The following is a 24,510-nucleotide window of genomic DNA, read 5'->3' on the forward strand; positions in this document are numbered from 1 at the left end:
AATTACAGATAGGAAAAATCGATACTAGCTACCACAATGATGAAAAGCCAGCTGTGCTTGCATTGCAAAACCAACTAAAGACCTACTATGTAACAACAAGTGTAACATCAGGGGACACCATGCATCTTGAAAAAAAAATAAAATCATTTACTTTCTTATGCTTTGCTTAAAAGCTTCAGTAAGCCAACTATTTTTTACAGAGAGGAAAGATTTTAAGATGAAAAAGTATCAAAGGAAGGCCAAACTCTCACTGCCCTTTGGACATTCACAATTTTGACCCTTGAATTGCAAAGCAAGCCAGAAATAAATGTAAAAATATCATGCATAGGTAGGTAATAGTTATATATACACATATGTATACGTATATATATACGTGTGCGTATTTATCTGGTTTCTATTATATTGTCCTCTCCTTTCCCATCTGTCGAAGCTGCACCACCTGTCTTCTAAAGCACTAGCCTGGAAACTTTTAGACATGTGCTTATCTTTAATTACAAGATGAGTTCCCCAAGTGCTGATGGGAATACTTGCATACAAGGGAAAGAGGTTAAAGTGCAGATTTGTTACAGATTCAGACTATTTTTCAGGCTGTGCTTGTGAAATAACTGAGCAGGAAGGATTAGAAAGCTGGAAGGGGTCCCAACCTTCTTACAAGCAGGACAACAACTGTAAACATTTAAAAGATCAGATCAGGGAGTAAATCCTCCATCACACCATTAATGTGAAAGTTCCTCTGGAAAGACTGGGATATATTCTCTACTACAGTAGAATGTTTTGTGGCATCATACAGCACCTGAGAAATGTCAGAGGTGGATAAGGTTGGATGTGTGATCCTGCTGAGTGCAATAGGCTCCTTTCCTCTTGATTAAAGCTATCCTGTAATATTCCCAAAACATCCCTGGGATCTGGGGACTACAACAGGAAACAATTTTCTTATCCTCAGGGAATTTTTCCAGTGCTATAAATGACTGACTGACTATTCCAATCAGGAAAATCAAAATGTGAAAGGCAACCCTGAGCTGAGTTTCAAAGCATATTTCAGATTTGTGTTTTTGTTTTGTGAACCCATTTTTCAGTGGCTCATTCTGATTTTGCTAAGTTCATGGAAAAATGCAACATAAATTATGTTTCTAAGTAAAAGGCATTTCAATGTAAAACAAAGTTTATTTTTATTTAAAACTGACTGCAACAGGGTGGTCTTGACAATGTTGAAAGCAAAATCAGTTACATGGAAAAGGGCGATTTAAAAAAACGTAATTATTTTTACGAGCAGTTTGGGGGTTATGTGGTTTGGAGATATATTTTTTTTTCCAGTTAGAGAACTCAATCTTGCCAAAAAATTCTTAGTGTAATTTATGTAGGAGCCTATAATCCATTTTTCAGTAGTGATTTAAGCCTTTATGAGTTTGCTTTTAAAGATGAGTTTCTGAGCCAAATAAACACATACAAATTACACTCTGCAAGGTAATAAATGTGTTTGTGTCTCCCAGATATTGACAGAGAAAGCTGGTATTGCTTTCAGGTGGTGTCCTGAGAGCATTTAATTTACTCCACACTTTGTGTCTGAAATACAGAGGATCTGAGGGTGCTGCACAGTTTGCAGAAATGGGAATTAGCACTTTGCCCCTTTGGGCCATCTGAACATATATTATTTATGAAAGAAACCCCAACTGATTCAAAGCATGCACCGCATGCTGTTGCTCCTGAACTGAAGTTACTGACTGGGAGGAAAAAATGTGAAGATAACTGCAAGAAAAAAAAAAAATCTGTGAGCAGTCACAGTGTTTTAAGGATGTTTTAATGAAAGAGAATAGAAAAAGGCATTTTGGTTGCAAGTGAATACCAAGAGAGGGGCAGTTCACAATCCCACCACTGAGTAGAGTGCTTCTCACAGAGCTTTTCCAACATCAGGCACGTTTGCATAGTTTTCCCTCGGCTGAAATAAGAGCTCCATCCAAAGCAGTGGGCTAAAATAGGAGAGACTGGTCTCTGCTGGCAAACAACAGGCGGCCACAGAAGACTCCCTGCCTGGCCCCATAAATACCATGCTTGTGTAACTAGCTGTGGCCAGCTACACACACAAACACCACAGACATCGCCAAACCTCAGCATGTCCATCACTTTCAGTGCTCCTGGTGCTGCTCCTAGACACGTGCCCTGCCTCCTTGCTCCACTTTTATCCTCGGCTCTCCCCTGGGTCCCAGACGGCATCAGACTCGCTCCCTCCCCTTGCTGTTTCCCTTGCGCCTCTTGACACGGTGGCTGCAGCTTGCATTTTGGCTCCCTTCGCTACACACCAAAACCTTTGCATCCCTTCTTGCCCCCTGAGTGCAGCAGCCTGGTCTCCTGGCCAGAGAGATGCCTTCTCCTTGAGGCACTGCCAGTGTCCCCCATCCCGATCCCTCTCCCACACCACCGGGACCCACTGGGTGCAGGGCAGCAGTGATGCTGATTCCCAGCCTCCCGAAGGACGCCTGATCCCAGCATTGCCATAGCAACTGCTCCTGCTGCTCCCTAGATAAGGCGGGCAGCAGCGCCCAGCGGCACCCCAGCACGGAAAGTTGGCGCTCCAGGGAGCCCCAACGCCAAATCACACCCTCCCCGGCACCGCTCCGTAAGTACTGCAGCCGCCCTCCTGCCTGGGTAGCCTCTTGCTTCACTCCTTTCTTTTTCTCTTCCCTTTCCTCTAGCAGACACCACCAGTGAGGTCGATCTCGTACCACACATCCCCACCCTACGGGAGTGGGCTGGGGATGCTCCCATGCAGGGAAAGTTGGGGTGAGGCTGCACCGGGGCTGAAAGGAATGGGATGGTGTCCTGGGGAGTGGAGGGCATTAGAGACAACTGCTTCAACTAACTTTTACTGCTGGGGTGGGACACTTTGTAAGGAGCAGAATGGGAGCTGGTATTGGGACTCTTTATGCCTCTACAAAGGGTTGTCACGTGCAAGGGTTAGTTTGCACCTCGAGGAAAAAATTAAGAAAGATTTTGTATTTTTTATTTTCTCAAAGACAAAAACTTTGTTGTCAGAACCTTTGCATATTTTTCCATTGATCAAAGTTAAAAAATTGAGATTATTTTTGTACAAGCTTATGAGAAGTACTGGTACCCTGTCCCCTGCCCAGACTGGCTTTTGAACTAACCCTAGAAATGCACTGTGTGTGACAAAAACCTGCACCCAGACAGCTCTGTGGGATCTTTTGCAATTATTAGGAAAAAATTTCGATGGAGGGAGACACCAGCATCAGCCTTTCAAACACCTAAATATTTCCTAAGAAGTTTGAAGTATGCTTTAGGGAAAAAAAAATAATAAAAAAAAATCAGATGAATCTGACAAGAATGGGAGGAAAAAAAAATGCCTTTTGCTCAAATAACTGAAGAAGAAACTCTGCACAGTAATGTGAGGCTGTTCTGTGTGCCCAGGAATATGCCACTCCAAGAGAGTAATGTTAAAAATATAGCAAAACTTGTAATGGAAAGTTTGGAGTGCAAGGCAAGAAAACCCAGACTTTCTATTTTTAAGGCATCAAATTTCTACTCCAACTGCAGTAGATGGATTGCTTTGCTTTGTTCACAAGATTTGCCTGGGAAGTAGTTGTAGAGGGGTAGGATAGGAGCAGGGAATGGGTGAAGATGCCCGTAGAGAAGCCAAGGCTGCCTGCTGGGTGCAAGCTGAAGGAACCAAACACTTGCAGGTTCAATACATTCCTTGTGGCCCCAGAAATGTTTCAGATGAGCTCTGTGGCTAGCAAGTGGGTGCAAGGTGACTACACCCAGATGATGGTATCTTATTCCCTTTTACACATTTGTGAATGACTTTGTGAAAATAAGGTGCCTACTGACACTGTAGGAGCCTGCAGAGGACATGCAACAGAAGCAAGGACAAGTCTTATTTGCACATTTACTGAAGGAAGAGAAGAGCTGGTGAGGATGCTGGGAGCCTGTCCATCCTTCCTTGCTCCTGTGTACATTGAAACCAGACTGAGAGGAGCAAAGGAATAAAATAATAAATAAAAAATTAAAGCCTGTCAGGAGAGCATAAGGGTGTGTATTGTTAAAGGAAACATACCAGTCTCAGAGGGCAAACCCTGATCCTTTAGCAGCTCTTAGTGAAGTGTAGTGAAGCATTACCTTCAGTGTTGTAGCCCTTGGCTCATATCTGCATGTGGCAGCACACTGTAAGATAGTCCCACTTGCTTCCACTTCCAGCTGTAGAGTGCATCAGTGGCAGCAAGGCCAGGCCTGTGCATATGGGGATGCAGAAAAGCATGTGTGCATGTTGTCCCACCCCAAGGCCCCAGTTGTCTCCATTTCTACACTTGAACTCTCCTTCATCCAGTATCACTTTGGCTTCTTCCCCAGGAGTAGGACACAAGCACAGGCTCAAATGAGGTTATAGTGAGGGGATAATCCACTCCAGGCTGCCCCCAACCTCTGTTTTGTTTTTTCATTCCCCTTGCAACAAATGCCATTAGAATTAAAACAAAGAGTGGGACACAACTTCTGTCACCCTTCTGACAGGGAACATGTAGCCTTGCACTGAGTGGTCCGACTGCCCCAAGATCTGTACTGTGATCTGTGTACAGATCTATGATCTTTATTCAGAGCAGATGCATGTCCTTAAGAAGTGTTTGGGGTCCAGGAGCAGATAGGTACCTGGTGTCATAGAGGCTTCTGGGGCAGCATTTTTATCAACCTGTCAAAACAAATACCCATTCAATTCAGATTGCCTACCGCCTACTGCCACCTAGAAAAAGAATGCTCTTAAGAGTACTTTTATTTAGGTAGTGTCCATGTAAACATGCCAAGGATGTTGTTAATGATGATGCATGTCCTGCAAACTAGTGCATGCTTTTGGGGGGGATTTTTGTAAATTGTGAAAACAAAACATTCCTCTGACCAAAAAAATAAAAATACATTTATGCTTATGGACAGCAACAGATCGCCTACTGAAGCCCTCCAAAGCAGTTTGTGGAGACTTTACAAAAGGGCAGTTCACAAATTCTAGGGGAAATAATGAAAGGAAATGACATGTATGTGTAACAAGTCATGTCCTTAATGGTGAGTACTACTGATGTCTGTGCCCAATTAGCCCCTGTAAATTTTGATGAAAATTGAAGAAGAGAAAATCTTTTCTCCATCTTATAGGCAAGAACAATCACCTAGTCATGACTCATTTGAGAACTGCACTGTCCCTTTAGTCTGGTTCCAAATAAATATGGGCACCTAATTTCCATGTAGCTTCATAACACTTAAAAACTTGAAAATCTTAGGAGCAGGCAAGAAATGCAGATTCAACTTTCCTCTATCCAAAGTCTAGGTCAGATCAAATGAGAAAAGTCCAGTTCTTTAGTTTTATCCTCAAAGCTTTAATTTTCTACCTCACAAGGGAGATTTTTCTCATGAGCTTTCATTTCAAGATGGTTTGAATGTCACATGACCAGATGACCTCAAAAATTTATAACATTTTGGAAGAAGTCTCTGAGAGTGGCTTTTCTGAGTCTTCCTTAAGCTCTACCCTGACCACTTGAGACAAGAATCTGCATTAAACTAACCACACAGTAAAATGGTAAAAGAAAAATGGTCTTTTTGTCCATCTCTAGGTAAAATATTTATATCTAATGGGACCCTAGAATTGGTTGTATTGGCAGACTTTTTGATGAAGCCCCACAATTTAGGCAAAGAAAAGAATTCTATTATTTGCATGCATTTGTGTGTGTATGTGTTTTGAGACTATGTTAGTGAGTGGTATGAGATGTACATCTCCTTTCTCTGGATATCCATATCACAGCACTCCAATCACCAAAGACTTCTGATAAAACAAACAAACAAACAAAAATCAAAAAATAAAAACAAAACAAACAAACAAACAACCCACAACAATTCAGAGTATTTGCTTTAAGCTACATAATACCAAAGGTGCCATTTAGAAAGTGAAAAGTTCAGGTATTGTTTCATTTGAATTCCCATCTCCTACAAGAGTGTATGTCTAAAGGAGTCCTGCTATTATATGACAGTGACTCAGCATGAGAGCTAGTCCATGTGAGGCTGAAGTAGCTATCAGTTGTACCTTACCATTTCTTGCTCTTCTATCTCTATATGTAGAGCCTGTCCTATCTGATGTTGAATGCTTTTACAAGGAAACAAGGAAACAAACAAACAAACAAAAAAAAAAAACACTATGTAGGCAAAACCAGAACTCCTTCTCAGCCTTTACAGAAACATTTAAGGCATCTCTGCTCTGTCATTTCCCAAAAACAAGAGACTCCAGGTGACTCCTTTGAGCACACATCTCTGCGGGAGGTTGGTACAGTCTGGATGTACAAAAGTCTCAGGCTAAGTGACTATTGAATTCTAATTCATATGGAAAAATCTATATCCATTTCAGAAAGTGTCTCCTGCTGAGTGTGATTTAGAGCTTCACTGTAAACATTAAAGCTGCAAGAAGGATGAATGTGGCTCATTACGCTAAGAGATAAAATAGAGTGCAAGAAAAAAATATTGTAGTCCACCACTTAAATAGCAGGCATTGCCTTAGAAGGTGACTGACTGCAGGAGAGCACAAAATGTGTTATCATGAAGGCTGGTAGGAAAGGAGTTGCACTTAACATGCTAAAATCTGAGAATGTGCTTCCATTTGTAAAGCAATATTAATGACTTCATACAGTGACCACGGCAGTCTTCCTTTCCACATGAAACATTACTGGGGAATGTGTTTCTTTAGTGTCAGGAATTGATTTTAATTGTTTGGGAAAGCACCATTACAATCCTCACATACATCACCTCCTTTGAATGAGAGATCTGTGTGTAATGCACAGCGACAGGAAATAACATCACTCACAGTTCCGCACATCATATGCAACATACAGAGACCCAAGACACCACTATGCATTCTGGTAATGCTTTTCTTTGTATTGTTTTGTCACAAAGATTGGAAACACATTTGTAAGCACAGCAAAGCTTTCTGCCAGGCAAACTTTTCAAAATAAATGGGGTCAGAAGTTAGGCTGTAAAGCCATATTTTAAAGCACTGCAGATGCTGAGGGCTTGATGTCTGACTGTGAAAATATAAAGACAGATCTAAGAGATTTAGTTTGGAAAATTATTTTTCAATCTATTGAATTAAGAGAAAATAATAAGGCAATCTCTTATAATTTGCATATACCAATCCTAGATGAAGTCTCTTTACAAGTTTGATTTTCATTAGGTGAAATAACTACATGGAAGAGCTTAGTGAAATCAGACTAGCGTTAAGCAAATTTTAATGGTATAAATTACTACTAATTTTACAATTAAATTTTACTACTTATTTCCACTTTTTTTCACTCAAGACCTATTTTAAAAAGATCCATAATCTGAAATGGTATCCCTGATTTTACTGAAAACTTTCTAAATGGGGTAATCTTCAGAAAAGAATGTTATCCCCACAATCATAATATTTAGCTAATAGCCAGCATACTTTAATCAAATCCTATAAAATCAAATGGCACAGAAGAAATAAACAGTTTCCCCCTCTAATCACAAAATGTAGTGTGACTCTTCATATGGCTATATAATAAGTTTATGTTTTAAATGAAACATTGACTGCTTTATTTTAAGCCATAGTTACTGCTTATTTATAAAATCAATAAATAGAGCAAGCATACCATGTTAAGGTGCATTCAAAGATTTCTTTATGAAGGGACTTCCTAAGTGGAAGATTTTTTTTATTTTTATTTTTATTTTTTGTAAAGGCCAGTGATGTTTTTAGGCAGTATTACCATTTAGTACAGATGTGAGGCTAGACTGGGTCAATACTGCAGAGGTTGAACCCCTTATCCAGGCCTGATTCAGTAAGATATTCATGAATTTAAGGAATATTACAAATTTCTGTGAATTTTTAATACTGAAGGGTATGGGAGTTAATGCCTTAAGTACATTATGAGTCAATGTTCCTGACATTTACTACTGTAAGTTAGTGTTGCCCCACTTATTCTGAAGTCAGTAGAGTTTAGGACATGTTTTTCTATCCCCTGAAGAATTACCTCATTGGATGATTATGATTGCAACCTTTCATATTTGTTTGGCAAATATTTATGTGACTGGATTTTGTTTGAGGTTTAATTGTTCTTTATATAGATGCAAGTTTAGTCAGAGGAATGAGGTTAACAGCCCTACTGTTCTGTTTATTGTTGACAAACAACCACTGCAATTTACAGGGATGCATTACATTTATATGTAGTTTCTTGACCGCCAGCAAGATCAAAATGAACTTGCACAGTAGTCTCCTGTTCTCTCATCTTACCCTCCTTTTCCTTGTTTTTCCTCTGATTGCCGTTTCTTTCACCTTTCTCCATTATTTACCCTTCCTTCACCATCTCCCATTCTTTCCTCTATTTTTTTCCCATTTCCTTCTACTATTAATGTTGCCTCCAGCTTTTTCTCTTCATTGCCTTCCTTCTCCCTACAAGGAAGTCATAGTCTGCTCTTATTCCCCAAAAACAGAGAACAGAGGTTGTGATTAGGAAACTGTCACAGCTGTAACTGGCTTGAGCCAGTGATGCCCAGATCATGCAGAACACACCTTCAGATTGACATTTTTTTCATCTAACATTGCTCTGTTTTTCTGATGGGTTTCTGCTCAGCAACAATAGAAATTATTGACAGTAAAAAATGGTCTAACCAGCTTTGCCCTGTGATGACATCTGGAGTGGGTCCAGAGTGACCAAGTCCAGTATCAAATTTCAGCTTGGGGGATCCTGGGAATGCTCAGGCAGGGAGAGTGGGCACCAGGGCCCTCTACACTTATGAGTAAGGAGGGATAAAACACTTTGAAGCCCAAAGTAGTGATTCAGTGAGACCTACAAACACAGATGCTTAAGCAGCTTTATGAAATGGGTCCCCACTGTTCCTACCAAGGCCATGAGGACACCTACCTAACACTAACTCTGGGGTTTGTAGGCACTGACCATTTTCCAGAGTCAGCTGTCACACCTGGGTCTTTGGGGGTATCTAGGCCCTTTTAGAGGAACCGGAATTGTAAGAATAACTCATCAGCATTCGTAGTTGGATTGCATAATAAACACCAAACGTGATCCTTAGTTTACAGCTGAGGAAAAATGTAAACAGAAAACAGAACAAAACATGCTATTTCCTAGCATTTACTTTGTGTACGTGATAGCACTTTCTGGACAATCAAAGGCAGTATTCTTCCACAGAGCTGATATATTTCCATGTGCTTGTGTGGGTTGCTTACAGCAAAGTGGGTGGAAAAATGAGATATTACATGTGTAGCCAAGGCTGTGAATAAATGCATCTCTTAGCATGCTTGAGCTAAATCAGGTCAGCACACTGTATGACAGAGAGCAGCTGGAAGACAAGAACTTGCCTTGATTTGGCTAGCAAGTGCATGCCTAACACTGACACGTCTGCTTTATGTCATGCTGCCACCTTTTTTTATTTTATTGGTGCTGTAGTTTCAAAGGGGAAGAAAAACCCATTTCAATGATGTCAACAGAATGTGTTCAGCCACTTGATATCCCAGAAGACAGACTGGACAAGCGAGATTCACACTGTAACCATTTAGGTAAGTGTTATTAGATGATATCATTGCAGAAATTGGAGAGGTGTTGTCTTCACATCATTAGGTCCTGTCCAGTGGCTGTTTTTCCCCTCCAGCAATACAACTGTGTCCTCATGAAACCTGATAGATTACACCTTCTGCCGACACTTCTGATGCCAGATGGAAAGGCAAAGAGTGTTTTTCTTGCATATAAATATTAGCTGAAGCTCTAGAGCGAAGTTAATTAACAAGGAAAAAGGAAAAAGTGTCATTGTTCTTTTCCCTAGGAAAAGTTGAGCAGTTTCTTCAGGTATACTACAATAAACTGAAAGCCAGGATATAACTGATCCCTCCCTAAATATTTATTCCATATGCAATTTCAGTAACAGATTTTAAACACCCCCCTTTGCCTCCACTGGGGCAGCTTTCTAAATTCTTTTCCCCCTTCATTTTCAATCTGTGTCCTCTCTTGAACCTATTTCATATATAACTTCTGCACTGAGAGTACCAGAGGCATCTTACCTCCACCAGACACCTAAATACCAGACTTCATACATGATAGATGTGCTTTTTGTATATATTCACGGTCTTTGCTTCAAATGTTATTACTTTACCTCAGCCTTGCAGAATTGTCATAAGGATTCAGCAGCCCAGAAAACAAAATCTATTTGCTCGTTGTTACCCTTCTGATGACAGTAATGAAACACAATTGCAATTTCAATTTCTTGTCAAAAAAGTGTCTCATCTCAGGCAAGCAGAATTTTATGAACTTTCTTTGTCTGGCCTGTAAGGAAGGTATCTTCGTCCTGCCTCTGCCACAGCATTTCTAGCAAAAGGCACCACTTCTATAACTGTTGGCATGCTAAATGTAATTGTTCCATAAAATTATGTAGCTAAATAAGTACGGAACTAGTCCCACTCCACAGACGTTCCCATCAAGGGATGGGAAATTGAGGCAGTGGGAGGTTAAATGAGTTAACTTGCATGGTTAAGACCATGCAGAAAGCCTAGGAGGGCTGAAAATATGATCTGCATCTTCTAGGGATCTAACCAGGGGGTTGTCCATGGGGGCTGGGGTGCCCTGCTGAAGCCAACCAAGCAATATTTGAGAAATCAAAGTTTTGGTTTGTGTGATGATGCTAATGACAGGCTAGACTCAACAATTTCAGCTTGCATAAGCACCCAGAAATGCAGATCCTTGCAGAAAAAAACATGCCAACCATCTGAGTCAAGGCTTGTTTGAAGAGAAAACCAAAAATCCAGTGTAAAGTTATGTAAATCGGAAGTGAACACCAACGGCTCAGTGGCTCTGGAAATAAAGCCAGCTCTTGAAGGGAACAATATACTGGCTTGGTTTGCCAATACCTCAGGCTGACCCCCCCACTCCCCATAAATCTTTACCTCACAGAAGTGCCCTTGTAACTCTGTAAGACAGCCTGCACAGTTAGAGCTGAGCAAAACTGATGGACACAGGACCTCTGCATGATGATAGAGCCTTCCCTCTGCCTTGTAACACACCACTGTCCACAGCTTTCTCCCTCTACTTTATATCTACCACCTAGAAAGCAGAAGGACCACCTAAGTCACTTGACTCCCACATAGTGTAGCATAGAGGCCTCTTGTATTGACTTTCTATTTAGAAGATGTTTCTCCACAGGCGTTTCAGACTACTTGGATGAAAGCAGTATTATTAAAACTTTTCTTTTCACCATCTGGTTTATTATTTCACTTCAGCTTCAATTTCTATTCTTTTTTTTTTTTTTAATGCAGAAGACCTTTCAGAGCAGCTGATTAAGAGTTGTGACCTCAAAAAGAAACCAAGAAAAGGTAAAACTATTCAGCCATCCCAAAACACTGAACAGGAGCAAAAAAAGCCAAGGAGAAAAGATACACCAGCTTTACACACACCCCCACCACTAACAGGTAAGTAATACATATTTTGACTTCAAAATCCCAGTTCATCCTAAAGGATTGGCCGGGAGACCTTTTTACATCCCCTTGGAAGTAGGCAGGAACACAGCTGCATGCTATGTGCACCCCAGAAGACAGATGAATGGAGAGAGGCTGATTTTTTCAAAGGCATTCCCTGTTAGACAAAGGGTTTTCTCACAGCATACAGGAACACCAAGGTGTGTGGGTGTGTGCGCCTGAAAAACATGCTCCCTTGGGGCTCATGGTCTTACTGCCTTTAGGTGATAAATGGTTTGTGCTTATCTCCATCAGCTTAGTGATGCTAGACATCCAGATTCAATCTGGTCCAAAACTAAAAAGGATCCAGTTCAGGCCCTGTACCTCCTTGTGCCCAGGGGAAGGCTGAGCAGGAGTGAAGCTGGGAGCAGACAGGAGAGGCACACGCAGGCCAGCTGTGGGTTACTCCTCCTGGAACTGCAGAGCTCTTGTGCATATGGGGACCCTGTCAAAGGGCATGTGTTTAGGTAAGAAACACCACAGCAGAAACCACCGCAGCAACAAAGGAACTCCTTGTAGGATGCTCTTTGCTGCTCTGCACCAACATACCTCTGAAGTTCAAGAACTAAATGCCACCAACCAGGGGGAGGGACGAATGAGCAGGAGACTGCCACTGAAACCTGATAATTTTCCAAGATCAGCAGGAGGAATAAATGTTTGTCATTTCCCTCTGCTAACACAAACTCCTTGTGAGTTCTCTAGGGAGAGAACTGTGCTCTTGTATCAACTGCATTGACTTCTTCTTCCCTTGCTACATATATACAGAGGAGTTAGCCAGTAACCAAGTGCATGGTCCCCTGTGTGCCTGCAACAAGTCACACTTACCAAGTGAAAAACAAGCAGTGGGATTCACTGGGATTTTCCAGTATTTATAATCCAGATATTGAACTCATCACCCCTGACTCTTCAGCTTTCACACATATCTGCCTCTCAGTAATTCTCTCTCTTAGGAAATTGCTCAGAGCCTGGAAAGCTGCATTCTGTACCCCAGGTAACAATTTTATGAAGAGTAAAGAGTTTCTCTGGTTAAAATAGGCCATTCTGGAGTAGCCACAATGCTCCCATGCAGAAACTTGAGCATCCATATGATTAAAATACTTTGATAATAAGCCTAAGCTTCCGAAATAGAGCACTGCACTCATCTTTACCATGATTTCTGGTGGCTACAGTTTAGCCCACTAGGTACAGCCATAAACCAGCTGCCTGAGAGTGTCACTGTCCACAGCGTGTGGGATATAATTGACTTGGAAGAAATGTAATCTGTTGCAAATCCAGAAGAGAAGGCACACCATACAGAGCAGAACATATACTCATGCATCCTTACTTAAAAGTAGTAATTGTGAAAGTTATACAGGTGCAAATTTCTTCAGTGTCTGCAAGGCCAATGTGGCATTTCCTTTTATTTTTCCTGCAGGCATACTTTCAGACTTCTCTGATAATCTCCTGAAAAGGTATGGTATCACAGAGAAGCCACAGAGAGAGAGAGTGAGTCCAGGCTCTCAGATCACTGAACTGGAGCAGAAAAAGCCAAGGAGAAAAGATACACCTGCAATACACATCCCACCCTTGATAATAGGTAAGAAATTTAATTAAAGGTGCTCCAAGGCTGAAAGGATGTTGTTTTGCCCAGTGTACTCAGCAATTCCTGACGAACTGGATCTACTTGGCCAAAGTATGCAGTAGTGGTGGTTCATGGAAAGTCCTTTCTGTATCCACTGCTCATGCTTTGGGGATAGAAGGGAAGGGGAGTAAGAGGAGACATTATGTCACATGATTATCTCATGCAGAGATGATTTTGTTTTTGTGAAAATCCAGCCACTGCCCTGCTTTTCAAACTTGAGCACAATGTAAATTTTAAAGCCACCAGCACCAGCGTAGCTCACACTGCTTCAAGCATCCTGGAACAAAGCTGTCCTGATGAACCTCCTGTTAACTTGAGTCCCTAGCAGGCACTGAGGAAACCAAGCTGTGAACTTGCAGTTAACAGCACCCTAAAGACAGTTCTGTGCTTCTGGCACAATACACAGTGCAGCAGCTAATTTGTTCAATGAGCATATGGATTCAGCCACCCATGTTTTGGCCCTAAGACCCTTTGTTTGCTGAGTTTCCCACTTTCCTGTATCACAGAAGAGCCTTAATTCATCAACGTGTCTGAAGCCTTTTCAAGATGTAAAGCACTGTGGAAGTGTTAATTACTGCTGCAAACCATGGACACAGGAAATAGCGCAAGTATGTATGCTATACACCAGCTGTTTCCTGATCACAGGCTGGAGCAAAAAATGAATGAATGAGTGAGTGAACAAATGAAGGAAAAACAACAACAAATCAGCCAACAAACACCAGATCCAAAACTAGTGCTGAAAGTGGAAAATCCTGTTCCCTTAGGAAACTCTAGTATGAACCAGTTGTTCTGTGGTTTGGCACGACCAGACTGTAGGACACATCAGATGAAGAGGTCCTGTGACAGATGCTTTGGCCCTGAGTGACTAAGCAACGGCTCAGTAGATCAAGCACCTGAGTTCTAGGTACTCATGGGATTTTCTGCACACCTGAGAATTATCAGGTGTGTAAATGGCTTCAACAATCACAATAGGTGCTTATATTTTTAGACATTTACTGTTCTTATGGATCCTTCATGACTGACTCAAATGTGCAAGAAATTTTTTAATTTTAAATTTTAAGCACCTTACATTAATCAGCATGGAGCTTCCAAGAGCAGAGAGGAGTATGACTATGCTTGCAGGATTATGGCAGCAAGCATTGCAAATACTAGTTCCTTGCAAACTGATCTGCCCAAGCAAAGTACATTTTTTTTTATGCACTCATTGAACTCGTATCCAAATGGCTTCTAGCATTAAAGCTCCACAAGTGAGTCACTGGAAACCTGGTCTGATCTTTTGCTGGGTGAAATTAATTCTATCATACAACTTCTGAGCCCAACTGCAAACGCTCCACTTTGAAATATTTAATATAGAACACTGATAATTACCTGCTCATATAATCGCTGGAGGAAATTATCAAGCAAATCACCCAAAATTTCACATGACAAATAAATTAGGTAGGAAAAAATCATAGCCTTTCAGGGACCAATTCAGAAACAGAAGCAGAGGCAAAGTTTATCAAATAACTTGTAACAAATACCTTTGTGGCCCTCGGAAGAAAACTGGCATTATTTTGGTCAATTCAAAAACACTCCCAAGAAAGTTGCTTTCAGCCATTTGTAGCACCTTTGATTATGCAGTGTGTCCTTTGGACTTCAGGGTATATGCAGAGAAGGAGGATCTGAAAGTAAAAAAAGTGTTTGATAGAAATCAAAGATGAACTGTGTGACAGTGAAGCTGAGATGATTGACTCTTGTTTTGGTTTAAAAGTAATTGCTAGCTAAGAGGATGCAGCAAGGGTGAATTATTTCCTTGACACATCTCAACAACGCTCTGGTTAGATTAGCATCTAGTCACTTATTACTTCATGTTTCTAGCCTAGCCTTAATTAGCTCAAGTAGGCACTTACGGGTGAAATAATCATTTTAAGGATCTTCTCATTTTGCCTCCCATGAATACTTCTTCAATGTTAATAAGTTTTACAGCAACAGGAAGTTAATACAAGTTATATGGTAACAGAAATATGTTACAATCCCCAAATGATTTGGTAATCACAAAACTCAAAAGGAAAGAATACAAAAAAAAAATGCAGTGACTTTCAAATGTGCTACAAATTTCCAAGTGTGTGCATTTGCTGTGGGAGAATGATAGAAACTAATATATTTTTCAGTTGTTTTCAATTATACCTCCAATGACTGTTGCCTACCGGTGAAGACATCTTCCAGCACTCAGCATGGATACAAAGCAGCCTGCTAGATGCTGCCTCTCCCTGAAGAAAACTTTTTCAGATCCTGTTCCCTGGGTCCATTTGCTAATGATTGATTCCCTCTGGCAAACTTCTGCTTCTATTGGGGGCAAAGCAGCCTATGTGTGAATGCTTGACTGTGGTTCCCTCTCTACGGATGCATATTTTCATGATACATACCAACATACAGAGCTCTGCTGGTTGAAAGCTGCCGGCAGTAACTCAGCATCTTGCTATGGAAAAGTGACTCATTGTGGCTGAGGGCTGGTCCGGTATTTACTACTTGTTTACTTTCAGGGTTATCCCATCAGGTAGCAGACAGAGAATAAACAAACTGAACTCTTGTGGAACAGCTGTGCAAAATAGCATCTGAATTATAGACTCAGAGACCTGAGAAGCCCCAGCAGGGCTATGTGAGCTTAATAAATATAGAAAGGCCTTTCTGTCCCTGTGTCCCTGGTACTGGCATTGGAGGAGGAAGCAGCACAGTCAGTGCCACATGTACCTCTTGTGACCTGTGTTTGAGGATTGTTCTGATTTCTGAGGGTTTCCCCTTCTCATCCCTCCCAAATGTCCCTATTCCTAGTGCATCAAAAGCAATATGAAAAACATCCATATAATTGTTTGTACTAACAGAGCATAATTACTAGATTATCTTTTTAAGCAGCTGTCCACACAAATAGCTTTGTTGATAATGTAGATTAAAAGGGCAGCTGTGTTATCTCACTTTGTTTCGACCAGCTGGTTACAAGTGCTCTAGGACAGTCCTCTTCCACCTTGAGTGGCCAGAGACTCGATCACAAATAAAACAAGTCAAACAAGCTACACAAAGTGACAAAAAATAATGTATCTACTGGATGCACGTGATCTGAATGAGAAGTAGAATCAGTTTTACACTTTGCAAACATCCAATACAAATGGAAAATGGAGTTATAGAAAGGTGGCTGCTAAATTAGGATCTTTATGTTGTTACCTGGGTGAACCCATGTCTCCCTGTTTGCAGGCGACTAAGGAAATCAGTTCCTGAGCCAACTTAAATGTCTAAGCCTGGACATCACAAAAACCTCCCTTTCTTTTAAATGTACTCAGGCTTCAACCTCCTGTTGCAGCAGCACAAAAAACATTGTGCTGTGTGTGTAAAACTGAGCCATGGAATAGAGATCTCTGCCAGTGGCCAGCTCCTCTTCAATCAGCCAATGCCTTGGCTTTCTAAAGGGATTAGACTAGAAGACAAAACATAATCACAGTTCTATTTTTTTTTTCCTCACACACAACAGTAAATGATTTAACTTCAATCCAGGCCAGCACTCAGCTCTGGGACACTCTTTATTGCTATCCCTACTTATGAACATATTCAATTAACTGAAGCATTTGTAAGAGCTCTTCAGGATTGCGGGTTTGAGCAAGAATGTAAATACAGGTGTAAATATGGGAGCATGGTTCCTAAAATGTGGCTGCCTAGGGTTTCTTAATCAGATCAGAGATAACTAGTAAAACCACAGTGTCAAGCCCTCATTCTCTCTTACGCCCTACAAACTCAGTTAAGGTAGCTCCTTTAGGATATTAACTCCCCTGCTCAGTGAAAACCCCTGCATAGCATAGAAGCAGCACAGCCCCTTTGCTGCACAGGGGATGTGACTGGAGCACTCTAGTCATCTTCCAGCCCAGCTGCAGGAGTTGTCTATATGGAGTCAAGTGGAACTGGTGCCCTCTTGGCAGTTTTCTGATTTACATTCCAGGAGGAAAGGTTTAGATCTAGGTGGTACTTGGCAAATGGTTGATCTAACCCAACTTCTTTTGCCTACATCTGAGCTTCCTAATAGAAGTTCTCATGAGCTCTCTGTGAGCCTTTGAGGTCCTAGTCTCTAACTAAAAATTGCAAGTAGTTGCAAATTCTTTTGGGAAAATATGACTACACTGTAATTCTATGCTGCTTTCTTAATCAGATCTCTTGGCAGATATTAACAGAACAACCTACCATCCTTAAAACGGATTTGCGGGATGAGCTGCATTTCATAATATGCACAGCTGGGAAAACAGAAACAGGGAGGCTAAATTATTTACTTGAACAGTAAACAGAGAAAGACTGATTTACAAACGTTCCCAAATTCCCACATTCTACTTACTCTTTTAAACTTGTAATTTCCACACTGTGTTCTGTAAAGCATGGTTTCTCCACAAGTGATCAGAGGCACCATATCAAACCAAGAAAAAAAAAAATTACTTCCCAGAGTTATACATATAATTCTAGCTAAATCATACCATTTGTATGTACCACTTTTCCATTATTTCACATTAGAAGTTTGATGTTAAAGACACACAGTTTTTCTTGAAGTGGCTGGTGGTCCTTATTGTAGAAATTTAATAGCCTGTAACTCTAGGCTATACCATCCTCTGGGCTTTGAGTTTTGAACACTACTGAAAACCTTTGGAGTTTACCAGTCACTAAGATGACTCATTGAAAATGAGTCATCATCTTGCTATTGATCATGGTAAGCATCTGGTGTGCTCCTACTGTACGTCCACATGAGAGCTGGGTGCTTCTGCTTGGCTGCTACCTTCCAGCTGTGTCTAGGGCCTGCTCTAAAGGGGCATGTAATCATGCCGTCAGAATTAAACTCAGTTTTCCTGCGTGACTTGGTAATTCAATTAGGAGTGAGATTGGACATGATCAATTACAATGCAGCTTCAATTAGCTTACATTCCTGATCTCTTATTCCTGAGTTTATCCTAAAGACAGGTTAGCTCTCATCAAATGAAGTATTTGAAAGCACAACTAAAATGATCTTAAAAAGTAACTTCAATGTTGTGCTTTCAAATACTTCATGAAGAAAACAAACAAAGAAACAACAAAGACAACAGAAAAACAAAAGTCTGCATTCATCTAAATTGTCTGTAATGAACAGAAGTCAAAGTGGGGAACATTAACATCCATCTCCATAACATGACATAATTCTTTGCTGTTAACAATCATGGTTACTCAACTACTACTTGAACAAATTAAGTCCTTTTTGTTTCAAAATAGTATTCACGCACACCTTTCAGTTTATCTCGTGGTCCTGCTGAAACTATCTATTCCACAAGAACCTCATATAAACGAAGCAGGAAGTAATTCAAATGAAAATCAGTATAGGTTAATATTTTATTAATTCATCAAATTTCAAAATGACTCCAAAGCTGAAGAAAATCTTCCTGTGTGGTATTGCTCTATTTTCAGAATCCTGAAGGCTGAAAGCCTTCTCTGTCCAGAGTGCTTCAATGCAGAAAGAAGCAAAACAGGTTGGTTTGACAGAACAGCTCAGCTGGTTAGTGCAGACTAAAAGCAAACACTAAGACTGAATTAGGGAGATATTTCATTGGTTTCAACTCAATGGTTGCCCTCATCCTGTTTTTAGACTATATTGACCTCTACACCAAGGAAGGTGGCCATGAACTATATCTTAAAGGTCGCTTGTGTTTTGCTGGGAACAGGCAAAACCAACACAATCTTTTAAAATAGGGATCAAGAATATTTTTAATGCATTGTCCTTGTCCTCTCTTTGCTTTATTAATCTAATTTCTAACAAAGAGAGCAGTTAAAGTAACTGTGACTTTATGATATCACATAAAAGCCTCAAGGTCTTACTGTTTTAATTAAGTGAGAGAGAAAGGGAAAACAAGCAAAAGGGAGAGATTTGTGGGAGATATGATCCACAACCTATCTATCTAGTTAAGAAAGACTTTGAAAGAAGAGAATACTTACACATGGAAGATATGTTACATAGCATACATACATCTGAAGAACCTGGTTTCTGGAATCCCCATGGTGTGCTCTGTGTAATCAAACTTTCTTTCAAGTTTATGTCATGTTGTTCTTCAGTGCTTTTGTGATAAGGATGGGGTCTTATTTTTCTTCTCATATTATAGGATAGATAGGCCTCAAAAGCTTATTCAAACCCCAAGCCTCAGTAATTCATATACTTTCTCCAAGTCTTCAGTAACGCACCAGAGTCTGTTTTAACATCAATCTTAATCCTGCTGCTTCTGCAGTTTATTGATACCATATAGCTTCAGTGGGAATGGTACTTGGTGTATGGGTATTCTAACATTTGTCTCTTGTGGCATCTGTATTTGTGAAATCTAAGTCATATTGCTATATACACATGGAAAGCAAGAATGCATACACATATTAATTACAGTATATATTTCACCAGGCAAGCTCTTTCTTTTTTTAGGTTCCCAAACCCTTTCAACAAACAGGTTACCAGACAAATCTTCAGTGTCTCTTTTCACAGGTAGCAGAAATATGCTGGATTTAAGAGTGCTTGGTAATTTTAGCTAAAACGCAGGGATCCAATTCTAGTTCATGAGGAGATGGATGCGCCAAAACTAAATGAGGAGTAACTCCCATGGTGTTAGAAAAACTACTTTAGGACCAAAAAAATAGAGAGGATAGAAAAAGTCTTCTTATCCTGATATTTTCTGAAGAAGTACTATTTTAAATAAATTCGTTTTCTCTCTCTCTCTCTTGTTCTTCTGTTTTTAAGGGACTAAGTTGCTTACAGAAGAAAAGCAAACAGTGATTATGGAAGATGAAGAAAACGATGGAGACACGATCCCCAGCTAAGATTACAGTGATATTTTCAATAATGCAATGTAAATAATTCTGGGTCATTCGAAGTGGCAGCACATAGAAAAATAAGTCTTTTCATTTTTATAAACAATAAGTTTCTCAAACATGCACTTGAATTTAAACTGTCTTCAAGTGCTTACCTGCATCTCATGAAATCCCAGAAAGCATCACAGGATACGACAGAAAATTTGCCTACATGTAGGGTTGGAAGGATTCTCTTGGTTTACTAAAAGCATCTTCGCAGGATTTTTGTCTCTGAGGGATCCACCTGAGATCAGATCTAGTATCATGTAGTGTGGTGATGAGGACTGACACAAAGGACCCTACCAATACAGTGTAGCTGGCACTAGATACCAGAGTGTCAGTAAGTGTATGATAACACATACCACTGGATACCACAGGGTGGTAAAACCTCAGCTAATGATTCAAATTGCATTTTTCTCCTGACATTTCACCTCATTTTTCCAGCTCTTCGGCATTGGAATAATGTTGACCACAGTGAAAATTTCCACATGCAGGGCGGATGTGGTTGATGTTCCTGAAATTCAAAGCAAACACTTCTTGTGCCTGTATCTGCTCATCAGTGGTGTCTGCAAGGAGAAAAGGGTAGATGTACTGTAGTACAAAAGCTTACAGCCCTGGGCTGTCAGCATTGACACATCAAACAGAACAGAGGGCAGAGCTCTCAGAAGAGAAACATATGGGAAGCACAACACTTGCCTGTTACACTGATGTAGACTATTGTTTTTTTTTTTTCTTTCAAAGCTTTTATTCCTGAGTTGGTGAAAGATTAACTAGCTGTACATTTGATCCTTTTACTCCACGTTTTATCTTTTGACATTTGCTTTTTTAAACTCAGTCCTCAGTTGTCAGCTAGGAGAGGCTGTAAAGATTAAAAATCACAACAGGAGATTCCAAACTAGTAAAAGGAGTAGCATTATTTACTGGCAGATGCATACCGCAAGGTGAAACAGTATAATGCTTTTTTATTATTATTATTATATATTTTTTTAATAGTTTAACTCATTGATTCAATCAAGAATTGTTTTCACAGCCAGCTACAGTCTTCAACATTTGTGCAGAGACGGGTACTTGTAGAATATTGTACATAATAGGTAGGGCTGGATAGATTTCTGCTTGCCTTATTAGCTCTGTACGCTAGATGGAGCAGCACTGCCAGCTGGACCCTTAGGGACCTCGGCAAAGATGTTAAAGATCATCTAGCCTGGCAGACTGAATTCAGCAATCTTTTTAATACCTGTAGGCAGACAGCTGAGGAACACACTAGTTTGGACTTCATTTGCCACAGTGATTGACCCAGCATCTTTCATGAGAGTGCAGTCCATTCGCAGATGTTCAGCTTCAAAATGTAATCAGCAAGCTTATAATAAATGATGGTATATTAAAGCATACAAGAGAGCAGTTTTATTATTAATGGAATGTCTGATACCTATCAGGTATACTTTTTAATCCTGTTAATATATCTGAAAGATAAGATAAAATTTAAAATATGATCAATCAATCAATATTTCATATAATAACATTCGCGTAAGGTACACAGTAAGATATGTCACTGCAAGTATGTGGTAAGAATGTAGACACAATCAGTATGTCACATCTATGAGCCAACGCACTATTAGTATTTAGGTTTGGGAACTGGAAGTTAAAACTCCATATCCACATAACTTCAAGTAGGCACTGAGGTCATCCAAACTCTATGCCATGTCTGTCACCTGTGCCCTCTCCTTATGGATGTGACTTCCTTGACCGTCAGACCTTGAATGCCCTTCTCACTACCAAAAGAGTTTCATTTGGATCCCACTCAAGTAGCTCAAACAAAGCATGATGATTAAATACAGGAATACTTATAGGACACGAAGTGGGAATGAAGCTGCTCTGAGGCCAGTTTGGGACCATGCTGTGCTTCAGAGATTAGGATTCAGACAAAGTATAAAGGACATAGCCTCCTCCTGCTGCAAAACACAGGCTTGAAGACAGATCATATGTTGCCCCTGTGAAAGAAGGTCCATGGCATGAGACTCCCTATACTTTTATCGAGTGCCAAGGCACTACAACAACAATTGGGCTTTATGTAAGTGGTGCAGTTTCTAATGTGAAGAATATTTTTAGTGCTCTAAGAAAATTAATTTCAGGCTTGAGTGAGGTAAAGCAGCTATTCGTGTATTTGCACACACCGGTTCACACCAGCTAAGAGCCTGAATAAGCTGGAAAAGAAAAAGGAACAGCTTCATTGCACACGTAAACAAAAACCTTGAAGTTTCCCTCACTCCAGGAAAGTTTAATACAATTTCAGCATACAAGAAAAATATCAAGCTATATTACTTATTATATCCATCCTTAGAGTACAACTGTGGTCCTGTTCCTGAAGAAAAAAAAAAAAAAAAAAAAAAAAAAAAAGCATTTCTCAGAATTTATCTTCTGGCAAAACTTATTCCTGTTTGAATTACACTGATGTCAACTGAGTTATAGCTGAATTATTGAATCCCAGCTGAGATTCTGCACCGCTAAAACAGCTTTTGTCCCCCTGCAGAAGCTTCTGCCTAATGTAAAAGAAAATATGTGTGGTACTCACCAAGGGCAATCAAACTCTGCTTCTATATTGGTGTTAGCAGTGGGGAGGAGAAGAGAAGAAATATGCATGAGATGCAAAGACAGAGAGTGGCCATTCTGTAAGAACTCTCCCAAAACAGCATCAACACAAGTAGTGCTCATGCCAGGCCTTTTCAAGATTTTAACTACTCCCTCCTGTTGCAAACCAGGATTGTCCCCTATGATGAAGGTGCCTCAGAGGAGTTCACTTGGTACTCATACAGGACTCAGGAGATGTTCACAATTTTTTCTCCCAGCCAGTAGCTCCCCATGGCTCTGCCAAGCACAGTGCTTGACCCTTGAGACTGCAGTGCTTGTTTCTCTCTTTTTATACAGGGAGTGAAAAGAGCAGCACAGTAGCCTGGGATTGCTCCAGACTGGCTGCCCCAGGACTCTGGAGAATCATTAGAGATGCTCCAAGGAGCATAAAGGCTTTAGTGCATCCCCAGAACATTTTGTCACAGTGTTAACCCAAGTATCTTGGCTCAGCTTGTCTTCAAATGTAGCTTTGAGTGTGATTCAAGTCTAGTTTTACTAGCAAAGTTGGTGACTATTTTCATTAACCCACTACAGTAAGAGTGAGTAGGTGGAGTCCTGAAAAGATTCAAATGAACATCAGCAATGAATTAGCAATGAAAACACACGTTTAGATATGAAGGCTCCTAACACAAGGCAGGAGCACAAATAGGATGTGAATGACTTCATTGCTTTAAAGAGGACTTTTTTCAAAGGCTAGGGAATATTTACACAGCTTAATATGAAAAATATATATATATATAATTTAAAAATAAAATAAAATACAATAAAATACAATAAAAAATAAAAATAAAATAAAAGGCTCTAAGCTTACCATAGCACTATATGTTCTTCACTGAAGAGGAGTTATTGTCCCACTGACATCTCTGATGGCACAGCTGCCTGATTTACCTTCTCTGTATAGATCAACTTGAAGCAAAGCCATAAAAATGCCGTAACATACATCACTCTCTGCAATTCATTTAGAATTGCATATTTATAGTCTGGCAATTTGGCATTTATTTATTTACATGCCCAACTGAGTAAATAGAAGGTTTTGCAATGTTCCTGGGAAGCAGTGTTGTGATGTATCATTTCTCAAAATTTTCATCTGCCTCATTGCAATCAGTGAAAATGTGGTGTTAAATTATTTGAGAATAATTTCAAATTTTAAATTTCATTATTTCAAAACAGATAAACACTGTCCCTTCCCCCAAAGCAAATTCTTTAAGTGTAAAAGAATTGTGTGTGGACTGCCCAGTGTGGGATGGTGGGCTGGTTGGGTTTACTGGTTGTCCTTCAGGCTCTGAACTCTCCATTTAAGACCAGATACTGCTAAAACTACATTAATTGCCCTCCTAGGCAAATGTCTGGAGTTTGTGTCCTCTCAGGCAGAAATGTTTTTTTTCCCCAGTGTCCCCGAAGGTCTCCCATGGCCGTTGTAGCAGAAACAGAAGGCTCCAGAAAAGACAAACTATTGCTTTCACTTGGCAAGCTTCAAGAATTAGCTGTGTCTGAGGACACACGCTCTGGAGCACCACTTTGAAGTGCTGTTAGCAAATTCAGTCCTCGCTTTCTGCTGCCAGCTCTCTCCGTTAGGAGAAGATGCAAAGGAACTGGGACGCTGCTGAAGGAAACAGGAAGGGCAGAAACAGGCTAAGGCCACACTTTCTGTATCACTAAGACTGCAATGCTCCAGATTTAAGTCACTTAAGTTGTCTACATGTAGGCATTGACTATTCCAGGGCCTTACTAGCTGGCTTGCATTCAGACATTTACTTGGAACTGCATCTCACCCCAGAAATCTACACTGTGTAGGACAACCAGTATGAGGACTTTAGGGAATGAAGTGCTCCAGTCAGTGAATAAAACACTGTCTGCATTTGGGAGGTTGTTAATGGCTGATATTTTTATAGAG

The 24,510-nt window shown here is 40.3% G+C and overlaps 1 protein-coding gene across 1 annotated transcript; it reads left to right on the top strand.

Moving 5' to 3' along the window:
• The first annotated feature begins 2,146 nt into the window (after positions 1–2,146).
• PPP1R17 (protein phosphatase 1 regulatory subunit 17) lies at positions 2,147–21,376 on the top strand. Its single transcript, XM_013196004.3, has 5 exons — positions 2,147–2,614; positions 9,456–9,565; positions 11,312–11,464; positions 12,924–13,085; positions 19,882–21,376. Exons 2-5 carry the CDS (start codon positions 9,484–9,486, stop codon positions 19,959–19,961), a joined length of 477 nt encoding a protein of 158 aa, XP_013051458.1. The 5' UTR covers positions 2,147–2,614; positions 9,456–9,483; the 3' UTR covers positions 19,962–21,376.
• Positions 21,377–24,510: the final 3,134 nt, after the last annotated feature.

Source organism: Anser cygnoides, chromosome 2 (genome assembly GCF_040182565.1).
Source record: "Anser cygnoides isolate HZ-2024a breed goose chromosome 2, Taihu_goose_T2T_genome, whole genome shotgun sequence".
NCBI lineage: Eukaryota > Metazoa > Chordata > Aves > Anseriformes > Anatidae > Anser > Anser cygnoides.

What these genes read in the sequence shown, in the direction of transcription:
- PPP1R17 (XM_013196004.3), top strand. Translation starts at nt 9,484, where the DNA reads ATGATGTCAACAGAATGTGTTCAGCCACTTGATATCCCAGAAGACAGA. An exon ending in TTCACACTGTAACCATTTAG is followed by an intron (nt 9,566 to 11,311) that starts GTAAGTGTTATT and finishes TTTTTAATGCAG; the next exon opens with AAGACCTTTCAGAGCAGCTG. An exon ending in CACACCCCCACCACTAACAG is followed by an intron (nt 11,465 to 12,923) that starts GTAAGTAATACA and finishes TTTTTCCTGCAG; the next exon opens with GCATACTTTCAGACTTCTCT.